Source organism: Plectropomus leopardus, chromosome 1 (assembly GCF_008729295.1).
Source record: "Plectropomus leopardus isolate mb chromosome 1, YSFRI_Pleo_2.0, whole genome shotgun sequence".
Classification (NCBI taxonomy): domain Eukaryota; kingdom Metazoa; phylum Chordata; class Actinopteri; order Perciformes; family Serranidae; genus Plectropomus; species Plectropomus leopardus.
This window is the reverse complement of record NC_056463.1, coordinates 885,510-898,434: the sequence shown is the minus strand read 5'-3', so window position 1 is coordinate 898,434 and position 12,925 is coordinate 885,510. Positions and strand designations below refer to the sequence as shown.

General features: G+C 41.0%; 1 protein-coding gene across 1 annotated transcript in view; it reads right to left on the bottom strand.

Annotated features, from left to right (window-relative positions):
- Positions 1 to 1,261: 1,261 nt before the first annotated feature.
- Positions 1,262 to 12,925, bottom strand: part of ppip5k1a (diphosphoinositol pentakisphosphate kinase 1a) — a 46,867-nt gene continuing 35,203 nt past the window's right edge. Inside the window, 5 exon segments of the mRNA XM_042490139.1 lie at positions 1,262 to 2,817; positions 3,667 to 3,780; positions 4,632 to 4,769; positions 9,049 to 9,228; positions 10,958 to 11,017. Coding sequence (XP_042346073.1) covers positions 2,204 to 2,817; positions 3,667 to 3,780; positions 4,632 to 4,769; positions 9,049 to 9,228; positions 10,958 to 11,017 — 1,106 coding nt within the window. The 3' untranslated portion in view covers positions 1,262 to 2,203.

Below are 12,925 nucleotides of genomic sequence, written 5' to 3'. Positions count from 1 at the left end.
TCACTCTACAGTACGTCACAATGTAACATGAAATCCCTCTGAGGAAACACGAATTACTCCTCCAGTGTGTGTGAACCCTCCACCCTAACACACACACACACACACGCACACGCACACACGCACACACACACCTGCTACATAACTGCACAATAAAAGCACATTTAATGTAAAAAGCTCCTCCTGTTTGTTCAGTGATAAAACTCTGATTTTCTCCCACATCATGAGGTGATTTCACAAAAAATATACAATAGCTATGGTACAATTAAATATCTGATGTGGGTATCAAAAATACCAGACCTCTCTTAGTTACGTTTTTTTTCAAGCTGCAATTTCAAAATAAATATTTTTTTTCTCTCTATCATTCCCTACTGATTATATTAGATCTTGGATGAGGCTTAAGGACTTTGGCAGTAAGCAGTGCACACACACTTTGACCTGCACTTGTTAAGAGTTTACTGGCTGTCATGAAGACTTTGAAACCACAGAAGCTCGGCGTACGACAAACGCCGCCACACGACGAACGCCGCCACACGACGCAGAGCAGAGGAGCTGCAGGTTGTATTTTCTCAGTCTTGAGCTGCGAGTCAGTTACTGCGTTTCTCATTAAAGTCTAGAAGTCGTCGTTTCCTGAAACTGACGACGGAAACGCTACAGCCTGTAGCAACGAAAATACCACGACGCAAAACCGTCCTGATACCTGTAATACCTGCAGATGTTACGAAAGCGAGAAAAAATTCACTGCTGCAGCTGTCCGCAGGGTAAAGGCCGAAGATAAAGACACAAGACAGATTTTACAGAGTTTAAAGCTCCATTAATCAATATCTTTACGGCCACTTGAATCACAAAAATGTCATTTTTCATTTTTAATTTCCTGTATGGTCACAAGACTTCATACACATTTTTACCAAAACATTTCATGACTTTTTAATAATTTTAAGGCCATCGACACTCTTTTTCTGTTCTTTTTTATTACTATATAACAGCTGTTTAAATATATATTATTTATAATATAGATAATGAATTCAGAACAGGATTTGAACTGAATATTTAAATATAATGTTGGGACTGTTTGTTCGTTATGAGAGAGGAGGGGGTTGTGCATGTCGAGTCATTTTTTAAGCACTGGGGAGAGCTTATGTTTTTTATTTTGACTGTATTTTGTATTTATTTTGTTATGATTTTTAGAGAAAATATGGGTTTGAAAGGCATGTTTTGTCAATTTTTCTTTCTTTGATTGTTTTGTAGGATTTTTAAAGAAAAAAAGTGATTTTTACAGAAAACATGCCATAATTATTACAATATAAAACATGTTTTCTATCTATAAAAGTAACGATACAGATCACTGCAGGCGGGTGCAAACCTCCTATCTCAAGATTTTGCAATTTTTCAGGAATCAGAAAAAAACGCCGTTTTTAAAAGGATCCAATGGAGATAGGAGGTTTAGTCACAAGATTTTTTGAATACATTTCATTGGTTGAGAAATGGTAAAACCCACTGAGAGACGCAGAGGCGGACCAAGTTTGTGCCTGACAACGAAATGCAGGAAGACAGTAATCAGGTTACTCACCCATCTTTTAGTGTTTACATCTCTGGTCTGATCTCCTGCACACAGCCGATAGCTACGTGTTTGTTTACATGAAGTGACAGAGGAGCATACTGAAGGATTCAGTGTGGACGGAGAGCTACCTGATTCTCGCTTTCTGCTGGGACACGCTGTCGTTATTTTCCACTGAGAAGAGGCTGCTGAGTCATGTGGTAAAACTCAGCAGCCTCTTGAAGACTTTCAGACCGACCTGACGCTGGTTTCTGGGTGTTTCTGCCCTCTAGTGGCCAAAACTTGATTAATGCAGCTTTAAGGATAGAGCTGGCGCACGACGAGCGACAATAAAGCTTCAGCGTACGACGAACGGCTCCCTGCTTCTTTACAGACTGATGAACTGAACCAGTGGACTGCCAGGAGGCTCAGTGGTGTCACTGGTTTGCTCCCAGTGTGCTTTTTAAAAGGCAATGAACAGCACGTATGGCAAAGTCATGTGCTTCTCCGGCTGGGAGGCGAGCGTGAGGATCAGCGTTTGTTCTGACTCGCAGTCGTCTTCAGGCCGGAGGAGAAGCTGTGACGCAGAGCGACGTCTCTGCTGATTGACGAGGACGATGATTGCAGAGTTACAGATGTAACCGCAGTAGTTTCCGACCGCTCCGCGCTCTACGGCTCTGCCGTGTGAGTGGCTCCAACCTCCAGCGGCGTCTCGGGGTGGGGGAGGTTTTCTGGACTGTCCGTCCACAGCTCCATCGACTCCTGGGTGTCGAAGAACTCGTCGGGCCCCTCAGGAGACTGTGGCGTCTGGGAGCTGGAGCCCGCCTCGCTGCTGCTCTCCCGGAGCTCCAGCAGCACGGGCAGAGAGCCGGGGAGGCAGTAACCCTCCATCCGAGCCAGAGCCAGCTCCGCCAACGCCGAGCAGGGCGCTCTCAGGCCGGGGTCTGAAATCGCGACACTGCAGGCGTCCATGGCGGCAGGAGCAAGAGCCATCTCCAGCCCTTCAGGTGAGCTTTCGGGATCTTCAGGCGGCGGCTCGCCCACGGCGCAGAGCTCGGCGTCGTCCTCCGGGGAGTTGTTCGGAGTCAGAGGGAGCTCGGCGGGGTTTGAGGGGTCGAGGCCTTGAGAGGGCTGAGTGGAAATGTTTTGAGAGGAGTGCGTTTCCTCGCTGCTCTGAGGGGTGAGGGCGATCTTCTCACTGAAGCTGAAGCGGGGGGAGGTGTCAGCGGTGGTGGGGGAGGACGGCCCGGCGCTGGACACGGTGCTGGAAGGACCGCTGCTGTCTGCAGGGACAAAAAAAGAACCGATATCAACTGGTACCTGCACATGATTGGGTCAGCACTTAAAGGGCCCTATTATACTCACTTACTGGGCCATATTTGTATTTTGGGGGTCTGCTAGAATAGGTTTACATGCTTTAATGTTCAAAAAACACATCATGTGTCTCATACTGGCCTCTACACATATACCGTTCGGTGTGCGTGGCAACACTTCCGGAGCGCAGCGCGTACTCTGGACACAGATGGAGCAGCAGATTGAGAGTGAAATCTAAAGGTTGCAGTTACTTGCAGCAGCTGTTCCTGCCATCAATGCATTTGATCATCTCTGAATAAATCAACAGATCAATTATCCAGCTCTGAGGTCACAAACTGCTGCTGAGAGTCTCGCCTGCACTGCGGTCACGTGACTGCAGAAACCCTCAGAATATAGAGAGGGGACACAGAATGACACAAAGGGGCACACACATTTAAAGGTGAAAAAAATCAAGTTTGCTAAAAAGGAGCTGTTTATAAGTTACTTGATTTTCCAACTTAAATTTCCAGTACTTCTAGCATCACGTGAAAACGCTGATGGACTCAACTGCAGAGATTAATTTAGCTTCAAATGTCAAAAACAGCACAGAGGAGTCAAACTCAATAAGTTTTAATTTGGGAGAAAAGACCAAAGTGTTGGTTCACTGAGTTCATCTGAAAAGACGACAGAAAACACAGACGGCGTCAAAACTGTTCGGCTGTAACGGACGACTTGTATTCCATAAATAATCCACAGACGTCTGAAACTGAGACAGCCGAGCGAGGCCAACCTAGAAATGTCAAATCTTGGTGGGAACAAGGAGACGCTGTGATACTCACACCACGGAGGTCTGTCAGAACGAGATCTGAGCGAGATGGAGGACGAGAGGACTCTCTGAGGGATGTACGAGTCCACCGACGGCTGGTTGTGTGCGTCAAACATGGCCGACAGAGCTGCAGAGAAAACGCCACAGGTCGAGTTCAGTGATGATCACGATGTCGGTACAGCGGTGACACTCGACCTACAGTCACCTACGACAACAACTTACGACAGAGGTCCGAGCTAAGACCCTATTGTCCTAAAATCCTAGAAATGTCCTCAAATACTACAAACGTCCTTAAATGTTAGAACCGTCCTAAAATCCAATAAATGTCCTAAAATCCTTGAAATGTCCTACAACGTTAGAAATGTCCTAAAATCCTGTAAATGTCCTTAAACCCTCAAAACTTCCTAAAACTGTAGAAATATCCTAAAATCTTTAAACATCCTAAAATCCTAGATTTTTTTAAAAATCCTAATAACGTCCTAAAATCTTTAAAATATCCTAAAATTGTAAAATGTCCCAAAATCCTAGAAATGTCCTAAAATCCTGGACATTTCAAAAACCTTGAAATGTCCTAAAATTCTACAAATGTACTAAAATCTTGTAACTGTCCTAAAATCCAAGAAATGTCCCTAAATCTGAGAAATGTCCGAAAATCCTAGAAACGTTCATAATTAGTAGAAACGTCCTAAAATCCAAGAAATGTCCTACAATTTTAGAATGTCCAAAATAAAAGTCCTAAAATCCTTGAAATATCCTAAAATTGTAGAAACATCCTAAAATCTAAGAAATGTCCAACAATTGTATAAACCTCCTAAAATCCTAAAATGTCTTAAAATCCTAAAAATGTCCTACAATTTTCGAATGTCCAAAATAAACGTCCTAAAATCCTGAAGGCTGTGTGGGTCTGCTGTGACTGGCCTCCTGCTGGTTGAGTGTCCCCTCTATAAAGTGAATCACGTGATTGTGCTGGTTTCTGACCTCTGGTCGTCCTGGTGTGCGGATCCCCGGCGCTCTCGCAGACGCTGGTGAGGAACTCGTTGACCTGTTTCAGCGACAGCGAGTTGTGCAGCGTCTCCAGAGGGTAGATGGAGGGCACCATCGAGCAGCCTTCGAAGCCTGCGGCAGAGGAGAGACACGGCGCCCGCAGGCACATCAGCGCTCGGTTAGATCAGGCAGTCAGAGGAGGAGCAGCTGACACCCGACACCACCGCCACCCTAAACTTCACCTCAGCACGCTGACATCCTGCTCCTGTGTCTGAACGCTCCCTGACCCGCTGCAAACTCCTGCCAGCCTTCACTTTCCACGCAGGCATGTTGCAAAAAAAACCATGCTGGACGCCAAGACGACAAATCAAACTATCACAAATCTACACATCTGGAAACATCTCACTGCGTTTGCAAAAAGCAAGCAGGTCTGAAAAATAACTTCTGCCTTCGTGGTCAGTCAGACGCACGCCGCAGCTCTACCAGCAGCTGTCCAGCTCAGCTCCTACACACTCCATCCAGAGCAGTTCATCCACTGTTAGTTCACAACCAAGCCGCATTTCACCAGAGCCAATCACAAAGCGTCAAACCGCAGCTCGCCTCGACCGCCTGAAAACCTCCGAGCGCCTTCTCTACTGTGCTGATCTGCACCGGGTGTGAGGGCGCACAGGCAGGAGTCACATGCTGGTTAAAGTCAGGAGGGACAGAGGGCATTCAGAGTCAAACACCAGCTCGTGTGCCTTTATGAAAACATTAAAGCTTTTGATTAGATGTATTTAAAAATAAAACACTTTAATCTTGCAGACGAGATGACGCCGCTTCGTCAGCAGCAGCCTGTTTCTGAAACGTGTGAATATTCGGCTGCCAATATGACGCTGCCTGCGATATGTTGATTTATGTGCAGTTTGTGCTGAAAACGTACGTGTTTCTGTTTCACTTCTGCTGAATAAACACGGATACCTGAGAGATTTGGCGCCGGCATGATTCGTTTAAGAAAGTAAACATTTTATTTATAAAAAAAATTAAAAAATCCTCGTTATCAGTATCGATAATCACTGTTGTCTGAACAGCAGAGCAGCATTTTGCCACATTAAAATTCAGCCTAAAGCTCTTTTCACACAGGACGGGAGTCACCGGGGGACGTCATGTGATTTAGAAATTCCCCTCGTGTGTGTTTTGCGTGCTGTGTTTTGCACAGAGAAACAAAATGTGTTCATCCTCCAGATATGATGCACGCAGTCATTTGTAACTCTGAAGTCAAAACATGGAAACATTGCAAAACCTGACCTGCAGCGACGTTCAGAGCTCAGTCGGACTGGGCGGAGTTACAGTACACAAGATTATTTAGAAATCCCAAAAGTATGTTTTTCGTCGTTACTACAGGCGCTCCTCTTTCTATTAAACTCAGTGGGCCTCACTCACAAACGACGCGTACACACAAATGTGTGCTTAACCCGTTTTACGCACAAATCCGTGATTCAATATTTTCTTACCTAAATTTACCGAAAAAATGTAAAACTGCCTCACAAACGACGACGGTTGGCTTACTTAGAAAATGTAAATACATGCCTCATGACTAAATGTGTAACATGTTCAAACCATAATTATTTAAAAAGGCTTCAGTCGGCTGGACGATATGGCTCTAAAATAATATTGTGATATTTTAAGGATATATTGCAATATGCAATATATATATTGATATTTTCAAATGTCCTTTAAACTAATGTTAAAAACTAAAATACAAAATTATTGAATTATAAAATTATACAAATGAACATATGTGCAATTTCTACAAGATAAAAATTGTGACACTTTTTCATAGTTGATTATTTCAATAATAATTGACGAGGATGAAAGGGTGGCAGTTTCAGTGTTTTTTAAAATAAATTTGATCAATTAATTTCTAACTAAATGTGTAACATATTCAAACTGCAATTATTTTAAAAAGGCTATAGACAATTTTTAAAACTGCTAATTTACTAATTAACCGTTTAAATGTATTAAAAAAATACGAAACCTGTCCATCCTCTTCGATTATTATTGAAATAATCAACTATGAAAATTGAGTGTCCCAGTTTCTACTGAAACTGCACATATGTTCATTTGTCGCCATATATAACAATACTTTTCAAATTTCATTAAGCACTTTATTTAACTTACTTATAACCTTATTTTATTGATGATATTGCAACAGTAGTGTATTAAACTTTATTATTTGACAGTATTGTGACTTTTATAACTTTATTGTACTTCATTTAACTTTACTGTAACTGCACTTCATTCAATAATTTTGTATTTTAGTTGTTAACATTAGTTTAAAGGACATTTAAAAACAAAGATATATATTGTGTATTGCGATATTATAATGATATATCGCGATATTTTATTATTTTAGAGCCATATCGCTGAGCCTTATATCAGACAGAATGATTTAAACCAGACAGTGTTGTGACGCTCAAAACATTCATATTTGTATTTGTAATCTGTATTTTGGATCTGATAGCAATTTGTGACAGACCCAGAAGTTGAAGTTACAAGTTTCGGTACAGAACATTTTTCTTTCTGTCACCAGGTTCAACAGTTATTACGTAGCATTCAGAGTTTTGCGATCATATCTGAGGAATAATGTCAGTAAATATAAGTAAAATACTTTGTTTATGCCGTGCAAATTTCAACAACACACGAGGTCTTCTGGTAACATAAGTGGTCCCGTGCACACGCGGCTTAAATCAAGTTTCCTGATTTAGATCAGTGGCAGAGAGTTTGATATTTTGGGCTGCAGACACGCGTGACGTGCCGTGTGATCGCTGCAGCGTCTGTGTGCTGTTGACCGCTCTGCTCAGATTTTATTATTGGCTTTTTCTTTTATTGTTTGACATTTTATCAAACTATTGCTCCCCGGTCTGTTGCTGCAGTAATTACATTTCCTGCCAAGATAGATTTTCGTTTTTTTTTGTTGTTGTTTTTTTTTACATCGAAGCGGCCTCAATCTGAAACTCCACTGACTAAACGAAAATGAGGTGCGCTGCTGTTTTACTGCCTGCAAATTAAAACGGTAATGTCAGTGTGTCTTCCCTCAGTATATTAGATGAAAATGCTTCTAGTAAATTCAGGATAAATGAGTAGTTGTTATGGGGCTTGATGACAGTGAGTCTGAATAGTGTATGTGTTGTTTTTAAGAAAAAAAGAGAGGAGAAAAGAAAGTGGGACAGACCAGAACACAAAGTGGGAAATTTAAAACTGTAAAGTATTAAATGGACAAGATTTATGCCTCACAATGTTCTGGTTTTTTTTTTTACCAAAATTCTGCACAAACCCATTGTTTGTTGTATTAAAAAAATCCTGTACCCAAACAAATATTTGTAAGATTTCTCTAAAAAAAAATCTAGATTTTTTTCATATAGGCTATAGAGATTTTTTTTGTACACATCTATATTTTTATTATTTCTTTACAATAATAGATATTTTGCATGGCAATATAGTATCAATACATGGAAGCAAGTATTTTGTTTTTAATTATATACATTTTTTAGTAGCCTGCTATATTATTAAAATCAGTTGCTTTTTCAGTCCCCTGGATACTTTTTGCTGCAAAAAATTGAGTTAAGTGAGATGAAAAGAGTGAAAACTTTAGTTGTAGTAAGTCGTTTTGGCTCTACTTTTCATATCTTGTTTCAGTAAAATTTTACTTGTTCATTTTCTACATTTTATTGTTTTTATTTCTGTTGTTGTATTTCCTTCATTGATGACAGACTTGTCTGATTTTTATTTAACTTTTCATTTGTCTTTTTACTGTTTTTATTGCTGTTGTTGTTATTTTTCCTCTATTCATGGCTCACTTGTTTTTTTTTTTTATGTAATAATATATATTTATTTAATAATATTGCTGTTTCCCGTCCTGACAGACATCACTGCCAGTTTTATGTTTCTATGGACTTTTAAAACATTTTATTGTGGTTGTTATCATATGTTATGTATCCTTATCGCCCGTATAAAGGTGAATTCAGGGCATTGCTGTAAAGTAGCTCAGTTTTCTCTGAGTAAACAATTGTTATCTATGAATCCATAAAGTTGTAAGAACATCTGATCCTTCAAAAAATAAAAATAAGAGAATTAAATGTTGATGGTTTATGAGTTGGAGAAAGAGGAGGGGGGAAAAGCTACTAACGCCACTGCAGGGGGGAGGAATAACTGTCGCAAAAAATGGCCCGAAACCCCCCAAAAAAGCTCACACCACTCCAGCTTGCAGTCCGCATAACGACAGAAACAGGCAACATGCAGAAACATCACGAGGCAAAGCAGAGAGTCAACCACAGAGCAGGCACAGTCCGACTGAACCGTCAGCAGCCGCCGAACGGGGCGTGAGGCTGGGGAGGGGGAGGGGCGGAGGAGGGCGGGGCCAGGGGCTGACCGTAGAGGTACTCTAGGGGGTCTTGGCCGGAGATGAGCCAGTTTCGGAAGAGGCGGAGGTGGTAGGAGCACTGGTGGAGGTGGTGGGCCAGCGCCCCGTCCAGAGAGAGGTGGCGGCCCAGGTTAGGGTCGGTGGAGAAATGCCTCAACAACTGGGCCACACGGTGCTCCTCCACGGGCTCTGAGGAAGAAGAGGGAGAGCGAGGAGGGACAGAGCAGTGGAGGAGGAGGAGGAGGAGGAGGAGCAGTACAAAAGACATGAAACGATAGGATATAAGCGAGGAAGAGAGAGGTCTGAAGTACGATACAGACCAGAGGGGAAATCAGTTTGAGAGAGGAAACGAGGGAAAAACAGAGAGGAGGAGGAGTGCAGTGTTTGTTTGTGTGTGTGTGTGTGTGTGTGTGTGTGTGTGTGTGTGTGTGTGTGTGTGTGTGTGTGTGTGTGCAGGAGGTGCTTTAAACGCAGCCAACAGCTCAACATGATCACCAAACAGCAGAAGATCAGAGGAAGCAGCAAATCATCTCAAGCAACTTTCTGCTGCAAAAATCAACCAGCACTCCACTGAAGCCTTTAACACGACGAAAATAAAAACACTGTTGCTCCTCTGCAGGTTTTTTTTTTTATTATTATTTTTATTTAACCCTTAGAGGCTGTTTGGTGCATTTTAGGCACTTTTCATTCTTCATTTTTTTTGATAATTGTGTGTTGATGCATGTGTCCTAAATGTAGTCCAGATTGTGTGTTTGAGTGTAATCAGTGAATTTGCAGCTCAGCTCCTACAATAAGTCTAAAATACACTGTGGAAACTAAATAGTTACATTCAGACTGTTCAGGTCCAAAAATGCTCCATTGAAACCCATTCAAACTGACATTTTTGATCCCACAGCCATCAGAGCAGAAAAACAGGACTTGATTTGGCATATGGAGGAAATTCATGCTATTTCCACTAGGTGACCTGTCAAAATCAATGTAGCTGCTGATCACTGACAGATCCCAGACTGGGATTATCGAAAAAATAAAAACTTTGCATGTAATATATTAAAAATAATACATTTTTGTGTTGTTTTTTTTTCCATCTAAAAACATTGTGGCATCATGACAAAACCTGACATTTAAAGGGTTAAAATTCCAAAAAATAATGAATATTTGATATTTATGATAAGAACTGATGTTGGTTAAAAAAAAACCTCAAGAGAGTAGAAAATAATATTAACAGTATTTTTTATAGCCTGATTTTGGAAAGTGCATTTGTGTGCAGAGCAGTATGAGTGAGAATTTGACACTGCACAAAAAATAATAATATACCAAAATCAATGTTGCTTCTAATCATTGACACATCCTTGGTTGTAATAATAAAAAACAATAATCTCCTTAGCATGCAGCATATCAAAAATAATTTTTTTTTTTGCATTTAAAAAAAACACCCAACTAAAAACATAATAGCAACTTGTCAAAAACCCTGGCATCTACAGGGTTAAAATTCTGAAAATGAATGAAAATGTGATATTTATGATTAGGGCTGATGTCTCAAAAAAATGATGTAGAAAATAATACTGTATTATACATTTTAAAGTTTGATTTTGAAAAGCGCGTTATGTGCACAGAGCGATACAAATGTGAATAATTTTCAAGCGGGCCCTAAAGGGTTAAAAATAATCCAATTGATGAAAATCCACAAAGGAGCAAGTGTGACACAAGACGTTCACAGGAAGCGGTGTAGCCCCAAAATAACCACAGCCTCGCAGCCGCCTCCCCAAAACAAAGACTGCAGACGCTTCAACATGTGCAGAGAAATCTCGACAATTTGGGCGACTGACGTCATTTTCTAAACAACGCTGTTCACACAAAGCTGCAGCTGCACGTTTGGCGCCAACACCAAACGGCGTCAGCACACCGGGGGCCGTCGTACCTGCTGCAGTGCACCAGACAGGCGGAGCCACCGCCGCGGTGGACGTGTCATCTTTTGTTCCTGTGGTGGATAATATATATTTAAGAAACAAAGAACAGGCTAATATGATATATGTGTGAGTCACAGTGAAATCATCTTAAAGGGACAGTTCACCCATAAATCAATGAGCAGTTTCATGTACACTTGCCAAATGTTTGACCGTGCAGAAGGAAGCGTGCATCTATTACCAGCTCACCTTTCACGCCGCTGAGGAGGACGCCGTCAATGTTTACATCTCGCTCTGTAACGAGTCAGCTGTGAGCGGATGCTCGCTCCGGTTGGGTACCGAACATCTAACGATACCAACTGAATTAAATCAGTGCTACAAAGTACCAGTTTACGTTACCGTGCATGTGTGAGCAGCGCGTGACGGAAACCTCGCCTGACTGCGGTGTGTTGTACGCTGGCCGTGTTCACATCGAGTGTCGTTGCTGTGATGCTTCTGCAGAGCTGCCTGCTGCTATGACAACTGTATTTCAACATTTACAAGCACATTGTCTTTTCCAATCTCACTGTAAATAATAATTATTTTTGATTTATTTTTACTGTATTGTTTTCCTTGCTTTTAATTGGTTACATTATTTTATTGCTCTTCTTGTTTAGCACTTTTACTCTTATTTTTGTGATATATTTTTCCTCTGTGAGGCTATGAAATACATGCGGACGCAGAATTCTTTTCACTTAAGTAATAATTTTTTACGTTTCACCTTTTTTTTAAAGATGAACGCAGAGTACAAACAGAAGGCATCACCCGAGAGTTGAATTATAATATTTATTCTATTTAGATTTTATAATAAATCCACATTTTTCTTAATTTTTTAAACAGTCACAAACCACCACTGCACTCTATTCAAACAGGAAAGGACCGGTTAAGCCCAAAAGAACCCGTAATTTATATTATTAAATTCACCTTCATTTTAATATATAATCCAGACGCCCTAACGTGTGTCTCAGGCTTCTCGTGCTCTCCTTTTAGTCGACTCACGGGACAACTTCCATCTTTCCCCAACTTTACTTCCCCTGTTTTTGTTCCCATTCTTTCTATTCTTTAAATTAATATTTTTTTTACTTGGATTTTATAGAAATTTATTTTGTTACATTTTATAAACCCCTTTTAATAATCATTTTTTATTGAAAAAAATTATTAAACATGTGAATACACTTTTTTTAGCCCGTGTGCCTTTGGAGGGACTCTTTCAGAAAGCTTCGTTCTTATCTTTGCCCAAGACAATAAATATGTATTTTTTGGGGTGAACTGTCCCTTTAACACAAGTGTTTATTTTGTGGGTAATCTGAGGTTGTGTTCACATTTCACTGCTCTGATTAATGAGTCGACTCACACAAAACCTCGCCACCAAAACACGCGTGGATGAACGAACCAGTTAAACCACAAAAAACTCTGCAGACAAGAAATCTAACTTCAATCCAAAAACAGAGAAATCAGAAGATGAGCAAAATCCAGACTGACCAAAACTTGCCTTAATTTCCACCATTAAAAACAAATCCTTGTTTCCAGACAGAAAATCAGCTGCACGCTTCACGACAGAAGCGAGGCACAAACCAGTTGTGTGCCTTGCTTCTGTCTTACCGAGAAATATGCTCCAAAAATAAACCAAAATCTACAAAAACAGCAAAGTAGAGACGCTCAGCTGCAGCCACAGACTCTCTCATCACTCTTCATCAATAATCACATTTTTTGCGTCTTTCACGTCTCGGACACAGCAGACGATCACATCCGTGCGCTGGAAACATTCACAAAGCGTGTGTGTGTGTGTGCTGATGGGTCAAAACAAAACGGATGTTTCTGTCAGAACGGACGGGAGATGGATGAAAAACGATTTAACACTTCCTCTGTTTGTCGATAAGAGCTGATCTCGGTTCAGTCAGCTGTAATTTAACCCTTTAATCCACATTATGGCGTGCAGAATA